The 18,548-nt window shown below is 38.3% G+C and overlaps 1 protein-coding gene across 3 annotated transcripts in view; it reads right to left on the bottom strand.

Moving 5' to 3' along the window:
- PPP1R9A (protein phosphatase 1 regulatory subunit 9A) overlaps positions 1–18,548 on the bottom strand; it is a 319,708-nt gene that overhangs the window by 20,750 nt on the left and 280,410 nt on the right. The window contains exons 12-14 of one of the 3 annotated variants that reach the window (XM_060020513.1): positions 18,165–18,462; positions 8,396–8,483; positions 8,213–8,296 (exon numbers count right to left, since the gene is read on the bottom strand). The exons of the other annotated variants lie outside the window; for them this stretch is intronic. Of the exons in view, the coding sequence (XP_059876496.1) occupies positions 8,213–8,296; positions 8,396–8,483; positions 18,165–18,462 (470 nt within the window). The remainder of the gene's footprint in view (positions 1–8,212; positions 8,297–8,395; positions 8,484–18,164; positions 18,463–18,548) is intronic. 3 annotated transcript variants of the gene reach the window in all.

Here is an 18,548-nt window from a genome sequence, read left to right on the forward strand (position 1 = left end):
GTTGTTTGGCATGGGGTGTCCAGCACTGGAGCTTGCTGGTCATTGAGTGGAGCTGGGTCTTAGTGTTGAGACAGAGATCTCTGGGAGAGCTCTCGCTGATTGATGTTACGTGGGGCCGGGAAGTCTGTGGTGGTCCCATGTCCTGAACTCGGCTCTCCCACCTCAGAGGCTCAGGCCTGACAGCCAGCTGGAGCACCAAGACCCTGTCAGCCCCATGGCCAAACTTTAAGCTTGATTTATTTAATTCGAGTGCCCATCCTTGACTCTGTTCCCATATGGAATGGATCTTGATCTTATATATCCTTTTCTTAATCCTCCTTGGAACGAGGAAAAAGAGAGTAATGTATCACTTCATTTCCAGCATAGAGTTCACTGTCCACTACCACTTTTAATAGGTAGGAAATAAGAATATTGTTGCCAAATTGTTGTCATTCTAATGCCCTATTTGAAAAGGACTTTTGGTAGTTCAGATCCTGGCCAGGTAACGTTTCAGAGAAAATCTGCAGACCATGTCTCATTAAACCCTTTCATAAAATTCTCACTGCCAGGGAAATACTAAAGAGTAAAAATTCCATGTGGACTTGTACATCCAGCACTAAAGACGGGTCCGAAGGCCAATGTGATGAATGAGATCATAGAAGCTCAGCCTTGGATAATATCCAGAGGCTTTCTGCTCTAGCTTTCCACACCACGATAATGGAGGAACAAAGGAATAGTCACATAGAAAGCAAAGAAAGCCCACTTCTAAGGAGACAACCACTGTCCTCATAGCTGCAAACCACCAGATCCTGGGATATTTTGAAGACTATTTTCGAGGTCTGGCTGTGCCCCTGCTGGGGCTGTATCCTGTCCCCCTCACTTCTTTGTGTATCCTTGACTCTAAAACTCCCTGAGCTGATGGAACCTCTGTGTGGTTCCTAGTATCCTTCAAAAAACTGAACAGTGATATGCTTCCATTTGCTTGGACCTAGAGTATAGAATATTCATTTAAAAGAGCAAACTCTTCACTACTTTAAAATTATAGACCTATCAGCTCACCAGCTTTCTAAAATAAATGCCAATTTCCTTTTGGATATACAACTCTCGGGCCTACAAAAGGAGCAGAAAGGGTTTGGTAACAGTTATTCTACTATTGACCACTCTTATAGTCTGTTTCACTTTGTGGAGAAATCTGTTAAGAATAACATAAAATTCTTCCTTCCCTCCTTCCCTCCCTCCCTTCTTAACTTTTTTGACTCTGAGGGCAGGTTATGGGCCAAGGGGCATAAACTCCATACAGATCCTTAATAACTCCCTTGAAAAATCAAGATTGGTAGAAATGAATACTTAATAGATCTGAAAATAATTTCTAGAGGATCAAAACAGGTATGTGTTCTATACTTGCTTCATTTTCTTTTTTAGCTTATACACTAATGACTTACTATCATTTTTGGAAAAAATAGATTCATAAATCACTGCTATATCTCTGATTGTTTTATTGTTAGGAACTGGGAGAAAGCATGTCTTCAAATTAAGTCTCTATAATCCGAAAATGCCATTTGCTGGGGGTGTGAGGTGGGGAGAGTAACTGCCTCCTGGCATTTAAATGGTTTAACAACTCTATAAAACAATTAACTCATTTATATATCTTGAAACCAGTTTACCCTGGTGCTAGCACCCCAAAATTAAGTTGCTCAGGTAAACATTCCATGGTGATTTTTTTTTTTTGGTTTAATTTTGAATACAATTAAGTATTCAGAGTCTAATTGGATGTCATCAAAATATAATTAGGAGTTCAGGAACTTCCAGAACAGAAAAAGTATAAACAGAATATAGAATTCAAGCAGGTAGTAAAGGAGGTTAATTGAAGAAAGTTAGGTGCAACCAGAGGAAGGATTGCAGACCTCCATTTACTCAAATCAGAGGAAGTAATTCTGCAAGGTTCTAACATCCACCCCTTCTGTAGGGGACTGAGAGACCTGAACAGGTTAACAGCTATAACAAGCAGGTGTCCATCTGCAGCCAGGCCAACAACCTTGAAATATCCTGCTTCTAGATCCTGAGTTATGGTCTAAATATCTGATCAATAACTAACAGCCCATTAGAGATGGTCAGCGTAGAGTGCTTAACCTTAACTTATGATGGGGTTCAGGACACGCTACCCCCAAATAGGGCACACCTTGGCATAGTGAATATTTTAAGCTATGACTATTTTAAGGAATTTGAGAAATGGCAGGTGCAGGAAGGGCTCTCTGACCTTCCCCATCTCCCCTGAACCAGGTCATAAGACCCTCATGTAAGAGAGGTGCCCTCCCTATACCCAGAGGAAAGGAGCATCCTTAATTCCATAGATGGACAGATGCCAAGAGGAACCTGAGCAAATGAATGAACAGGCTTGGTTAAGTTTCCCCAGTTTACTGCCCTTAGGCTCATACCTTTCTGTCCTATCACACTTCCCCACAACTTTCCATGCTTCATCAAACCTACGATAAAAATTCTCCAGGCTTAACTCCTTCTTTGGGTCTTTATTTCCTAATGAAGGCTCCTGTGTCTCATAAAACTTACATTAAATTTGTATGCTTTTCCCTTGTTAATCTGTCTTCTGTCAGTCTAATTTACAGGACTTCAGTTGAAGAACCTAGGAGTGTAGAGGGAAAAATATATTTTTTTCCTCCCGTACACTCACTTGAGATGGAGAAACTGTTCCCTTAATGAGTCTCCCCCATACTGGGAAGATATAAAATGAAACAGCAAGATGATTATGTAAATAAAATCCATATTATCAAAACAAAAATATTAGTTTAGGAATAATAAATATACCGGTTAGTTTTTAAGAAAATTTGTATTATTAGAAACTGAGAAAGAAACTCGTCTATTGAGTCTACCTTAATATATTTAACTGATTTCAGATTTAACTAATTAGGTGTAAAACTACCACACTGATAAAGAGTATTGGGATGTTTAGAGTCACTGTAGTTATTTTAATTTAGTAGATTTTCAAGAGTTTTTTTAAGTAGGAAAAGTGTTGATTTGTTAGGAATGTAAGTTTGTCAGGTTTTAGGCACTGGAAATTACTTAAAAGGAAAACTAAATAGATTAAATTTATATCTGCAGCTAAAAACAGGACAGACAATTATGGGGGAACAGGTCTGCTCTCCTGAGGCTAAGCTAATATTGTTCGAACAATTTTTTTTTATTTCATATAAAATTTTTTTATTTCATATAAAATTTTTTTTTTCATATAAAATTTTTTTTTATTTCATATAAAATTTTACTCGATGTGTAAAACGAAATGACGGGATTTCTAAGTTGAGCTAAACTCAAAAAAAGCTAGGTTTTAAAATTGGACGCTTTAACAAATTACTCTTAATTTATAACCCAAATAATCCTCTTTTTAAGAACAAAGCTACTACCTTTGGGCATTAAAAATATCAAGTGAAGGGGAGAGCCCACGTGAGCTACATGGCCAAGGTTAAGTTCTCCAGTGGTGAGTTTTTGCCATCACTGTTCCTGGCCACTAGTGGCTTGGTAATGTGCGCTCTAAGACTTTTCAGGCTCAAATTATTCTGCCATTTTCTAATGGCCATTCTCCACCGGCATTTATAGCTACATTTTTGTTTCTTGTTTTTTAAAATGTTTTTTTTTTTGAAGGAAAAAGCTGGCTCCTCTCTGGGGTGCCTCTGTGGACCGGGTTTAGGCAGAGAAAGGGGTTTCTCTCTCTGTGTACATGTGTTTATCCCACTCCTCAGCTCTTCTGAAAGGGTATGTTTCAACTCCAGCTCAGGAGCAGAGGCTTGGCCCTTGCTCAGCAACAGGGCAGAACTGCCCTCCAGATACTTGTCATGCAGTATAATCTCAAACTCACTGTAGTACCATGATTTATCTAAAGTTTCTTTGAGAGAAATGGCATCTATGAAGGATTGCCTGAACTATAATCCATATAGTCCATGTATTCGTCAAGATATTACCAAAGTCACCCCTGCATGAATGAGACTGCCAGAAAAATATGTCCAGAAAATATTTAGTTTTATATCCCTGCAATAAGAATTACTTTAAGCGTTAATAGTGATGATAGCCATTTATATTTATTAAGGACTTAAAATGTGCTTAAATGTGATCTCAACCCCCTTAATGACCTGAAGAGGTAAATATATGTCTCCATCTTATTGATGAGAAAACTGAGGTACAGAGAGGTTAAGTAACTTGCTCAAGAGGACAAGTGGCAGAGCTGCGATTTGAACTCGGGCTCTTAATCGCCTTGACATTATGCTCTTGGCTTTTACTGGAGGTCACTGTTATATTTACTATGAAAGTACTGCTGAAGATGTTCTAAGTACCAACCTTACTTTTTGCTTTATCTTGTTTTACCCTATCTGATTTACTTTTAAAATAAATTATACTGTTGTACCATATATATTTTTGTATATAAACAAATAATATTTGGAACAAAGAGGAGTACATACAGATAAAAAAAGAATGAACAAACAAATGAATACATGCTAATTTACAGACCAACAAAATAAAGAGTCAGAAATCAAGAGTATGGTTTTCATAGAATCATATAGATCAACACTGTCCAATAGAAATATAATATGAACCACATAAGTCAACGAAAATTTTCTAGTGGCCACATGGAAAAAAAGAGGTAAAACTAATTTTTATAATATATTTTATCTCACCCAAAATATTCAAAATATTATTTCAACATGTAATCAGTATTATAAAATTATTAAGATACCAAGATATGTCACATTCTATTCTTTTCCATGCGAAGTCTTTGAAATCGAGCATGCTTTTTCTCCTACAACACATCTCGATAAAGACAAGCTACATTTCAAGTGCTCAAGGGCCACATCTGACTAGAGATTACCATGCTGGATAGTGCAGGCAGAGATGGATAGGGAGTTACAGACCATGTAGTTTTAGTTGACCACACTTATTTTTTGGTAGGAAACCAAAGTCCAAGGAATTCAGACTTACCTATGGCAAAGTCAGGATGAATACTGGATTCCAGCTCAGTGTTTTCTCCACTGTTCACACTTCTAAGGTGAAAGCAGATTTGCTTCCACAGAGGAGCGCCATCTCCCTTCCCCATAATTTTCCCACGCGCCACCCTCTAGCCTTGCTTTGAGATATCTGCTCACAGGGCTTTCCATTCAGTGACTAAAGTGGGAGCTTCTCCTACAGAGCTCACAGGGCTTTCCATTCAGTGACTAAAGTGGGAGCTTCTCCTACAGAGCTCACAGGGCTTTCCATTCAGTGACTAAAGTGGGAGCTTCTCCTACAGAGCTCCAAAAATAGACACTCCACTGACACCAGTGGCTCCTTACTCTTAAGGAGAGTATTTTATCTTACTCTTTGGTATGTACTTTAAGGGATGAACAAGCTCTGACGATTAAGCGTTTCCTGCTTTTGTTATCCGCTATGTTATCTGGTTAAATCAGAAAGTTCACTGAGCACGTATTTGAAAAGGACAGAACCAAACCATATATGTCTGTAGGGTTTACTTCTTCTTATTTTAATCTCATCTATTTGTTTCATGTTGGTCATGTATTTGAATCACTTTGTCTCCACAAGGAATACAGTTAATTCTTTACTCTTTGGGAAGGAAAAAACTAAAACCAAGACCACATTTAGAGAATGTCTGGCCTCTTTCAAGTCCGGTACCCTTAGGTTATCACTGATTGAATGACCTCATCAGATTTTTACAATCTTATAAGAACTGGATGAAAAGCCTAAAAGATAAGATTACTAACTCAATTTGTGAATCCTCCTTTTTCTGAGAAAACCTCACAGGAGTGATGAGTTTACCCCCAGTTCTTCTCCACAACTGCAGTGGGACCCTGCAGCTGATGGTGCTTGCCACCCACCTACCTTCAGGGGCCCTGTGAAACCAATTCAACTGCATTATGCTCCTACTGGGCAGTAACTGTACTTCCTGCAATATGTTCTGAATACGGTTCTGGCCCATTATTCATCTACATAGGAGAATGGAGGCTGTCATTAGATTTGATTACTGTTAACCAATTACTGTGATAGCTCAAAAATTTATTTTTTTGAAACTGAAAAAATCCTTCTTCTTCCCTGCCCTACTGTTTCAATTACATGAATTCCTTTCAGTCCTGTCAACCTTCTACTGTAATTACAAATAATTATGAAACTATGATTCTAACTGAAAACTACTTTGTAATGTTGTACACGTGAATTGTTTGTGACTACTGATGCGGAGAGACTGCAGAGTTAATGTTTTAAAATGTAGCTGACTAGGCAGCCTAGCTGGCTGCTGCTTCAAAAGCTGGTTATCGGCTGCCGTTAAGCAGCACGATGATGACCGCCCACCCTGGACTATGGTGGTTTTGCCTGGAGTAAGGTGAGTATTTGCCAACAGAGTCAAGACCTGCTTGACTTTCACCTGCAATTTACACAAGGGCGTGAGAACTCTCTGGCTCCTACCACGAAATTCAGTCAAACCCTCTCCCCTCCACTCTGTTGGATGCCTGCGCTTATGTCTCATTGAGGGTGGGGCCCCAAAGGTGAGAGGCAGTGGCTGCCTCAGGAGCCCAGGGACCGAAGGGAGCACAGTGTCACTTCAGAAGTGTTCAAGTTTCTCTCCCGTTGTGCATTTGGGCATCTCTCTCTCTCCCTTAAACGGTTTCACTATCTGTTGTTGTTTTTTCCCCTGAGCATATTTGATAGTTTTCTATTCTTAATTCTAAGGCATAAAGTAGACTGTTTTATATTTCTCACTCTAAAACCACACAAAGTTAAAAGTGCTCTTGAGTTGCATTATGGCCTTATTTTTCCTGAGATTCCTGTCCTTAATATAAACAGAGCTTTCTTGCCTTTCTCCATTGTACGGCATAAAGGAAACCCAGACTAACAAAAATAATTAATTTTGGAATTCTCTCTTCTCATCCCTCACCCTCTCCCCCATTCTCCTGTAATCCCAGGGAGAAGGTACAATTTCTCACCAAGGTGTATAGCAGAAAAGAGAAAAAAGGAAACAGCTGGGGACAACCTATAAAATGGATAGGTGGTCCCCAAATAATTTTACATTCTTTTATTCTTAGCATTTTGTCTGTTTCTTCCTTAGTCTATACTATTGGGATGATTCCCAAAATTCATAAATAAATGTAAACATCATTAGATGCTTAAGTAACTAGGAGGTGACATGCAGTGTTGGAAAGACATCTGGACAGGAGGCCAAGCCCCAGCTAACTGACATTAATTGCTTGTTGCATAATCATGGGCTAATCAATTAAATTCTATGAAGGTGAAGTTCTTCATCAATAAAGTATGGTATTATTATCTGCCCTCCCAATCTTATTGTAAGGATCAAATGAAATGATAAATATAAAACTTCTTTGTAACTTGCAAATAATAATAAGAATTATAGCAGATTGCTATCATTATTATTATTATTGAATGCCTCCTATGTGCCAGGTACCATTTTAAACGCTTTACATGAAAACTCATTTAATCCTTACACTAACAGGTAGCTACTCTTATTATCCTCATTTCATATATGAGAAAACAAAGGCACAGAGGCTAAATAACTTGTCGAAGGTTTTAAAGGTAGTGACTGGGAGAGCGCTGATTCAAACCCAGGCAGTTGGACTTCAGAGACAGCTCTGTGCTTTACTGTCTCCCTATATAAACCTAAGTTTACAATTATGTAATCTCAGCATAAAGTTGGGAAAGCTTGACAATGTGCTATACAAAGCTCACTTCTCTATAGGAAAGTCTCTATTGAACAGTAAGCATAGTTGATGGCGCCAGCAAAAATCAACCTAATAACTGAGTTCAGTGAGACACTGGTCTTTCTTACCCGCATGTGGACCGAACAGTCTTGAAAGCCAACAATATACTTAAATGCAAAATTACCCTTTCAGACTTATAACCAGAAGACACAAGAATTGTGGGTAGCCAGGCAAAAAAGCTGAAATGTGTCTAACTGACACATCACATAGATACATTTATACTGTATTTAGATAAACATTTATTAAAACTGTTCATGTGACCATAATTCTGCAATTAAGCCAATGGATCTACCCGAGGCCAGGTGTAGGCTTCAATCGGAGTAAGACAAATACCAACTGCAATTTGTTTTCATCTCACCTCTAGCTGTATCACTTCAGCACAGAGATAACGACCACTAATTCCGGTTAACAATGGAAAGGGGCCAGAAAGTTTAGATGCAGAGATACATCTGTTCTTAATCACCCACCCGTACCTGCTACCTGGAGAAAACCTACTGGCTTCTTTCTCTTTTTCTTTCCATTTCTTTCCCTTGTTGGAATTCCTTCGCAAAGGCGCCCTATAATGACAGCACACAGTCAGAAAGGGGAATTTGACATTTTCTCCTTTAATCCTTCTCTTACAGAGGGCTTGCTTTTTAACTTCATGAAGAGCTTACCCCAGATCCACAAACTTCCGCTTAATTTTTCCTCCTCGCACCACCAACAAACTTGATGCCCTCAGTGATCTGGGACCTTTGGCACCATCTAGGATATACATATACGTGAAAAAAGCAATTATTATCATTTTTAAAAAGCTACTGTCAAAAGTCATTGCGTCTCTGAATCTGTGGGGTTTGCATCAATTCCTAACAGTAAAAGAAAATACTGGATGCCTTTATTAACATACAGGAAACATAGCTATGTTGAGGAACATTCAGTCAAACCGGGAGAGGTCCTGTTAGACAGAAGCCCAATACTTATCACAAAGAATTTTAGCTTCAGATAAACTGGAATGAAAAAAAATAAGCAAGAATAAACGCTATCAAATCATTCTTTACATTCAAAGCAGGGACCAAATGACTTTCCTTCTGTTCCTTCTCTGGCTCCAACTCTTTGCTTCAAATGTCTGGGCTCTGTCCTCCATGCCTTTCTTGCCTTTGGGTTTTAGCACCTTCTGACAGGACCCCAGCTCACTTCCCCCATATGTCCCAAGTCCAGTAAAGAACGTCACCCCTGAGAGTCTGAGAGATTAGGGAGAAAGTGAGAGTCAAAGCTTTCCCTTCTCATCTGCCCCTTGCTAATGGCTTGTGGCCAGTCTTGGGATAGAGGAGACAGAACATGGGGGAGACTTCTCAAGCAGGAGCTCAGCTATAAAACATTTATATTTTTGAAAGGTCTTTTTTTAGAAGTTGGCTTTAAGCACAACTTGGCTGGCTTCCCATGAGGTGGAAGACGCCAAAAACCTCCCCAGTGCTTGCAGCTGAATGATCTCTGCCTCTCTCCAGAGTTACGCTGGCACTCTAAAGCACAGCAGCTGCTGGGGGATGGGGACCCTTGAAATGATGCCAGAACCAATCAGAGGAGATGCTTTGCCAATGGAATTCAATGTCAGTTGTAGGAACTAGATTCCACTGGTGGCACTTACTCTACCTCGGACAAGGTAGAAACTCCTAAGGCTCTACTTGGAGCTATTTAGCAAAGAATGCTGTTTGGCATTATATTTCAGCATATCCAGTCATCTGAGATCATTAACAAGGGGTGTCTTTGATGCATATCTGTGTATGAAACTGCTCTTTCCCAATTGTCTGTTGGTGTCTTTCTCTTTCTAAAATTGAAAAGAAAATCCAGCAACCTTCTGGCATGGAGTGTAGTTCTCCTAAGAGAATGTTCAATTAACCTTGCAGTTAATTTTGCTTATGCTTTTTGTCTATTTCAGGAGAAACTTCTAAACACACATAACTTACAAGCCATGATGTGCACACAGTTCTCATTTAGGAGTCTATTTTCGAAGCTCTGAAGAAGTACAGGATGTTGAAAAATACTCTAAGGATTTTTAGCAATGAGCTTTTCATAGTTTTAGTTAATGATACACAGATTATAATAATCAATTCCTTGAAATGTACATAATCAAATAGAAGAGTAAGAAATATGTCCACGTCAAAATCCACTTCTAACCTCAAATATTTATTATGGCTCTTTGCATCATTACTCTTTGGGTAACTGAATTAAATAGCCACAGATGTGACACATGCACATAAAAAAATATACACACATGGCACAAACTCACTCTAAGGTGATTTTGCTAATGGACATTAAAAAAAAAAGCAGGATTTCAATTTTCTTAACAGAAGCTGAAGGAAAGAAAGTACTGGATTCTTCCAAATAAATTCTAGAGCAACTCTCAACAGCTAGGAATGTGCAAAGTTAAAAGGAGACTGCCTTATTAATTTCAGAAATAAAGGTGGCTGGGAGATATTTTAACGAGTGGTGCTAAGACCAGATGAAGCAATGTACGTGGCAACACTCTGTAACCTATTAGTGTGGCAGTTATGTGGACATCTTGGGACTAAAAGCCTGATTCTGCCCATCAGAGAGCCTGCTGCTAGGCAACCTCACATCATTATCTCACACATTTGCCAAAGTGTGTTCCAAGGAACACTTCAATGAATTCTTTCAAAAGGCCGAAGAGGCAAGATTAAGTAATATTGCACTTTCCCACTTTAAATCAATCAAATCCATCGTTAATGTACCTCAGAACTTCTAGTCCGCATAAAAACCAACATTGGATTGGTATGATTTCAGGAAAAGAAAAAGAATTGTGACATGTTTGTTTGTTATTTAGCTGTATGTGGAATTTCCATTAGGCTTTTTGAAATCTCTCCAATACTACCTTGACGAGCAATTAGAAGTCCAAGTCCTCACGTTGGGTGACCCAGCTTTAATCTTTGGCAACCTGGTCTTCATTTTCAAAGGTAATGATTGATTTCCTGAGCTAAATACTAAGGCCTTTTCTGGGACTGCATTCTTCTTAGTCTCACTGCAACAAGACCCTTGACTACCTCTTCTTTTATTCTGGGGACTCTGAAATCTACCTCCAGCCCTGGCTTCTCTCTCTTTTTTTTTTTTTTTTTTTTTGTGGTACTCAGGCCTCTCACTGTTGTGGCCTCTCCCGTTGCGGAGCACAGGCTCCGGACGCGCAGGCTCAGCGGCTATGGCTCACGGGCCCAGCCACTCCGCGGCATGTGGGATCCTCCCGGACTGGGGCACGAACCTGTGTCCCCTGCATCGGCAGGCAGACTCTCAACCACTGCACCACCAGGGAAGCCCCTGGCTTCTCTCTCGAGCTCAAGACCTCCTCTACTAAAAATGAGTTCATCACCTTTCCCTCATAATGCTTCTGATTTCCTACTTTCTATCAATGACAAGACCGTGTTTTCTGAGGCTAGAAACCCTGTGATCAGTTTTGACCTCCTCACTCTCTTCCCCCTGATCTCGTCAAGTTACATACGTTTCAACAGTTCTCATATCATCTTTCCTGTCATTGTCTATTGCTCCTCCACCTTTCAGGGTCTCTTAACTCATCTTCCTCATACCTAGTGTCTTTTCCTTTTTATTCCTCTGCTCAGGCATCTTGTGGTTTTCTAGTAATATGATAAGGTATCTAAGGTATTTAAATTCTAGAGCTATAGACCTAACCTACCTGTTCAATTTTACGAGCAATCACTCTAACCTGAATACCAGCAGGCTGGGACAGCCCCACTCCTGTCATTTCATCTTACGTGTGCCTGTCTCTATCAATGCCATCCTCCTGCCTTATATGCCTTCCTTACCTATCTTTTCTGTTTTTTTTTAGTCCTTCAGTAGTTACTCTAATTGTATTTTCTTTGTCATGTCTCGTTTACCAATCTCAGCTAGGGTTAACCTCGCCGTCCTCCAAGCAATGATAAATTTACTATTTCTATATGTATGAAGGCCTAATGCAACATAATAATAAGTGAATCCTGTAAAGATTTCTACTTGCAAGGACATTAATTCAACAAATATTTCTGAAGACATGTTCTGTGTTAGGCAATGCCACTAACGGCCACATATACACTTAGAATAATGAACAAATCACAAAACAGAAAACTGATAGTACTTCATTTACTCAACCTTGTCTGAACAATGGCCCACTGCTATGTACGGTCCAGAGACTAAAACTTTAGTATTAGGCTACTCAAAGAATAGACAGGGGGAAAATATTTTCATGCCCTTTATTGCTATATAACTTGCTTAACAAACCTCTAGGATAATCTTTTACTTTCTCTAATTATAACTGAAATGGGGTTAGATGTTTATCATTTAGCCAGTTGTAATGGGATTCTTTCTATCCTAGTTTCCACTGAGGTCCCACAAATATGACAGCAAAATTATGACTTGTGAATGTGGTACCTGGTGCAATTTAGAAAACACCCAACTTCAGTAGGTGTTCAATGAAGAACGGAGAATCTGCCCCAGAATGTAATCAACTACAGCTGTAACTTAATTATTACCTTTGTGGTACCTTGTTAGATCAAAAGTAATGGTATATCACTTTAAAAAATCTTGATAAACAGCAACCAATGACTAAGACATTTTCAGAGTTTATCCAGCAATGTTGAGTGGAGGAAGAATGTATGTCTAAACCAGGAGTCAGCAAACTTTCTGTAAAAGGCCAGAGAGTAAACATTTTAGGTTGTGGGCTACTGACTCTGCCACAGCCACTCAACTCTGCTACTGTAGTATGAAAACAGTATGTAACTGTTTGAGTGTGGTTGTGCTCCAATAAAACTTTACTTATAAAAACGGCTGGCAGGGGCTTCCACTGGTGGCACAGTGGATAAGAATCCGCCTGCCAATGCAGGGAACACAGGTCAAGCCCTGGTCCAGGAAGATCCCCACATGCCGCAGAGCAACTAAACCCGTGCACCAACTATTGAGCCCACGTGCCACAACTACTGAAGCCCACGTGCCTAGAGCCCGTGCTCTGCAACAAGAGAAGCACCACAATGAGAAGCCTGCGCACTCGCAACAAAGAGTAGCCCCCGCTCGCCACAATTAGAGAAAGCCCACGTGAAGCAACGAAGACCCAGTGCAGTCAAAAATAAATAAATTAATTAATTAAATAAAAGCATTTATCTCAGTCGGAAAAAAAAAAGGGGGGTGTGCGGGACTTCTCCTGGTGGTCCAGTGGTAAAGAATCCACCTTACAATCCTTACAATGCAGGGGACGTGGGTTCGATTCCTGGTCAGGGAACTAAGACCCCACATGCTGCGGGGCAACTAACCACAACTACTGAGCTCCACGCGCCTCAACTAGAACCCGCGTGCTGCAAACTACACAGCCCAGGCACCTTGGAGCCTGCGCACCACAACTAGAGAAGAGAAAACCCCACACGCCACAACTAGAGAGAAGCCCATGCGCCACAACGGAGAGCCCGCACACCGCAACAAAAAATCCCACATGCCTCAATGAAGATCCCGTGTGCTGCAACTAAGACCCGATGCAGCCAAAAACTAAATTAAATAAATAAATAAATAAATAAATCATAAAAAAAAAACGGGTGGGGCCAAATTTGGTTTGACGACCTCAGTTCTAGAAGACTTGTACTGATTATCTAGAGAGACATACTTATTAATTTGTCCAAGAACCTTATTAACATCAATTATATGCATATACTTTACTAGGGGCCATGAATACAAAGATGAATCAGACAAGTAAGAAAACTCTGGCTCACACTTGACAACCTGATCACTTCTTATCACACACAAAGTGACAGAAGCAGAAGTAACTGTGAAAATTTCTGTGGGATCAGAGAGAATAATTCACTTTGCCCGGGAATGGGGAGGGTGTTGCAAAGGTCCACTAAAGGAGGTGAGATTTAAGCTGCGCTTTGAAGAAGGACCAGAATTTCCTGGAGTGGCATGTTACGTATGAAGTTTGTACTTGTGAGTACAAATCCCATTCTAGTTCCTTTATTAAGGAGCCAGTGAGTTGTAAGAACCACACACATATAAACACATCCACACACAGATAAATCAGGCTAACCACACTTAACCTCTGTTGAGTCCTGCTCTGAATAGTCGATTCGTCTCACATGGCAAAGAACTCAAGGATTTCGCAGAATGTAAAGAGTCTTGACTGATAGGTTTCTTTGCTATCTTTCAAGGTGCAACAGAGCCTGAGAGTGGAAGGCAGAAAGTACAGGGGCTTCCTGGTTATTGATGGTGGTGGTTGTGTGGTGTCAGAGAGACAGGGTCTGTCACCAAACAAACAAGCAAGCAATAAATCAAAGAGAGAGAGAGAAACAGAGACAGAGAGACAGACAAACAGACTCTAGTCTGCAAACTCCCTGCAGGAAAGGATGGAATATTATCATTGTATATTCAGCCTTTAGCACAATGCCGGACGCAGAGCAGGTGCTCAATAACTATTTGTTGAATAAATACATGAATGAATGGATTAATACTAGTGAACATGGAAGGCACAGGAAGCTCGTCAAGGCTGGAAACTTTTATCGGGAAGGAAAGAATGTGAGGCACTGCTTTCATCTGGTCATAGTTAATGTCTAATAATGGTTATCATACTAGTAACTATTTATAAAGTTAATACTTTATAAAAGTTCAATTAATTGCTGCTTTCTAGTTACCCAGAAGCATGATCAACCCAGGAAAATTAAAAAAATGGGAAAGCTTAAGAGTTTGTCTCTGGAGAAGAAACTACCCACCCCGTATTTCTTGGTCCTGCTTACTACAGCTGGAAGCTTAATCCCAAAGAAGGGGCAGTAGCAAGCAAAGGAGGTATTGGAGAAAAGATGGAATGCTCACATTTTAATGCTAATCACTGCTAACCACATTTTGCTCTATATTACTGCTAATGGACTGTGAAACACAACTCACTTCCATGTAATACTTCTCCAATTTGAGATGAAACATTTGCTTTTAGAAGGAAAAGGAAAAGAGAAATAATCTAGACAAGATGTAGCCACTTTTAAAAAATTTTAGTCAGATTTCATGTGTGAGGGATCCACTCTCCGACTATAAAGCACTTTCTTTCAGACAGCTAAGTTATGCCTTATAAACTCAAACAGTGGACTACAAAGTATTAACCTATATTTCCAAAATATATGCTCCTGCTCTTTTGCCTTCTTATGAACCAAGTAAGGTCTATACACATTTTTTTTTTCTTGAAGAGATGACAGAGGGCTTCACACAAGTATATTTCTATAAAAGTGCCATTACAATCCACAATTTAGGTTAGTTAATGAGAGTTTCTGAAGCCTTCATTCTTTTGAAAGTAGGTCAAAATCACAGTGTAAGTCCTTCACCAACTTTACAACTGCTTTTGATGAATTAGCAGGCTTGACATATTTTCTCTTGCCTCCGCTAGTATCTTGTACTCCCTAAGTACTTATTTTTTACCTTAAAACGTCTTCTGAAAGACTTGTGCTTAGGACCAGTCTGTGGAAGATAATTCCAGCAAATCAACAGGCTCAGGGAAGGAAACCAGGGAAAATATCAGGGATAAAGCTATGACACTTACTAAGAGTTACAAAACAAGGTAAGCCTCCACCATCAACTGTATTTCTATGTTCAGGATGTATTTGTAGAAAGATTACAACTTTTGCTCTGGTAGAGATAAGTGCGCATGGACTTTTCAGTGTAGTGATGCACAATCGTATCTGTAATGAATGAGTGTGTCCCACATCTTTGCTAGCACTGGTTGGTGGAAGTAATCTGATGGGTTTCTAACTCAAATGACTATTTCTCTGATCATTAATGAGGTTGATCACCTTTTCATATTTTATAAGTAACATGAATTTTCTCTTCCATAAATTGACGATTTATTACCTTAGCCTATGCTTGACTTAAAAAATTCTTCAAAGCTACTTGTATGTTAGACATGTAGAGTCTATCAGTTAACTTTGTATATATATTATTGTCTACTGAAATCAAGAGTATTTTATAAAATAATTTTAGAGTTTAAAGGAAAAACAATAAAATAAACACCCATTTCATTTCTCACCCCACTCCCATGAAGTTTATACCTAGGAAGTCCCCAGTATATTCTCTTCCATTTTCGTTCCCTGACACTCCTCCCAAGTAATTAACTTTGTCATTCCATTTGTAACCTCAACATTTTGTTTGTGTCTCTAAATAATCTGCTAGTTTTGTGTGGCTTAAGATTCACTATTCAGTATGATGTTTTGTCATTGCTCTCTGGTGAATAATCTTATTTAGATGATTTTTTCCTAATACCTTCTTTACTTAACAAGTTTTTATAGGAAATGTCTGAAAAATTATATCAAATTCCTTTCAATGTCTATTAATATTATAACACTTCACTTTTCCTTTGTTGATATGATGATTCATACAGTTAGATTTTCTAATGTTAAACCATCCTTACATTTCCATAATCAACCCTACATGATTATGGAATATAAGTAATTTTCACTCCTGGATTTAATTTACGAGCATCATATTTAAAATGAATCTACATTTAGATTTTATATAAGATTTTCTTATATAATAAGAAATAAGATATATTTCTTAAGGTATAATAAGATTTTCTTCTTCCACATGATCTTTACTAGTTTTTAAGACTCTAGCTACATAAAATAAATGAAAAACATCTCCTGGAATAATTAACATAAAATAGATGCTCTATTTTATCTTTTCCTATCTATTTTTTTTATAGGTGAGTCAGAATTCAGTTATAAAACCACCTGGGCCCGGTACCTTTCTAAATGGAAGCTATAAAAATATATATTATATTTCTGTACTTACTGGCTTATTCAGGTTTTCTTTTTCTTAGACCATTTTGAGTACTTTATATTTTGGTAGGAAATCCTCTATTTCCTCTAGATTTTCAAATCTTCCATAGAGTTGGCGTGCTATCTTAAAATTTTTTTTAACCTCTGTATCTCCTTTCTCATTTCAAACGCTGTGGGTGTTTTTGGTTTCTCTATTTTTTTTCTTAACCTGTCCTTCCAGGGGGCTATTCACTTTTACATAGCTTTGCTGCGTTTATTTTGTGGAGGTGTTAAGAGTAGGCTTTTCATGTTACTAAAAATTCATTAAACTCAGCTTTTATCTTCATTATCCCCTCCTTTCTATTTTCTGTTTTTTGGTTGTTCTTTCCCTTTATTTTGAATATTTATTTTATTTATTTTCAGTATTTATTTTTTACAATAAAAGCATTTAAAGCCATACATTCTCCTCTGAGTACAATATACTCTGTCTACCAATTCAACTTTTGGAAATTTATTCTACAGAAATGAAAGCATCAGCATACAAGAATGTAAAGCATCAGAATGCTTATATCTTTTTCACAGTGGTAAGCAAACAAGCAAATAAACAACAACAACCTACCCCCACCTGGGATACAACTTAAATGTCCATCAATACTACAAGGGTTGCCTCAGTTATATTATCGGCTCACTATAGAAGATTATCTTGTCATTTAAATTTGTGTATATTGCACCAGAGGGATGTCCATAAAATATTATCATGTGTATAACAAAACTGCAGAATGTCATTTGTAGAATTCACTTTTATAAAAAAAAGTATATAAAACAAAACACACACCAGAAATTATTTTTGTTTATATATATATATATATATACACACACACATTTGTTTAAAATATATGTGTATATACACATATATTTTATACACACAAACACACCATATATATCTATGTGCATTTCAGATGTGAAAATAATATAACCAAATCTTCTTGGTTACTTTAAAGGAACACATCAGATGTGGTAGGAAGAGAATGAACCTGTTCTTTATATATCTCTGCATCATTTCACTTGTTTAAACAGGAATTTATTACTTCTATAAATTAAAGCACACAATTAAAAGGACAACAATCTATTGACACTGCTATGAAATTCTGATGCTAATTCTAGGAGCATATTTTCAAATTTATTGACTAATCTCCCTGCATTATCTTTATCATAGCTTTTCTATCACATTCTTTGCAATATAAATTACTGTGAAAATTTCTTCTAAATAAAAACCAATTAATGGGTTAAGACCTATATTGTTTTCACTTTCATATATACATATTTTTTTCTAAATGATTATGTTAGTAGTTATCGAAACTATGGGCTACTATTACACAAAATCTCTCGAAGGCCTCCTGAAGAATTTCCTTCAATAGTAAACTTGTAGAAAGCTGAAGAAGTGAGGTACTAATCAGGTAGGAAAAGGTTTAAAAAAGTAAGATAAAGAGAGAAGGGTGTTCTCTTGTCCCATAATATAAAAGGAATGCAGTATTAATTATTAGCTATGAAAAGACACAGGCCTTGTTTTTGTTGCTTTCGTTTTTTTGAAAAGAGCCATTTTTACATGGCACAAATTGAGGTGTTAGTGAAGTCAGACAAAACAGAAGCTACACAACAACAAAATTAGCGGTACCTTTTTCTTGTAGTATTTTCTTGGTGGTGGCTTGATGGTGGCAAGGAGATTCTTCCATATCATGATCAGATTTTGAAGGAGAGGAGAATGACGTGTCTCCCCCAGTAGAGGAGGAAGGCTCCCTTTCTGGGTGCAGGGGTCCCTCTTGAAATTCAGCTATGTGGTCAGACGAGAAGGGCACACTGCCAGCCACTGGAGTGAGGGATGAAGCACCAGAATCTGATTCTGGAGAAGTTCTCAAACCCTTGGGCAGAAGTGATTTGGTAATGTGCATGTGGTTATAGAAACTGTTTGAAGGCTGTTGGTATAAGAGATTATAAAGGAGGTTATGCCACTGAGCATCAGTCCCATGGGATACTTACTTTGAAATCAGATGGACCTTTT

The sequence above is a fragment of the Delphinus delphis genome, chromosome 9 (genome assembly GCF_949987515.2).
Source record: "Delphinus delphis chromosome 9, mDelDel1.2, whole genome shotgun sequence".
In the NCBI taxonomy this organism is placed as follows: Eukaryota; Metazoa; Chordata; class Mammalia; order Artiodactyla; family Delphinidae; genus Delphinus; species Delphinus delphis.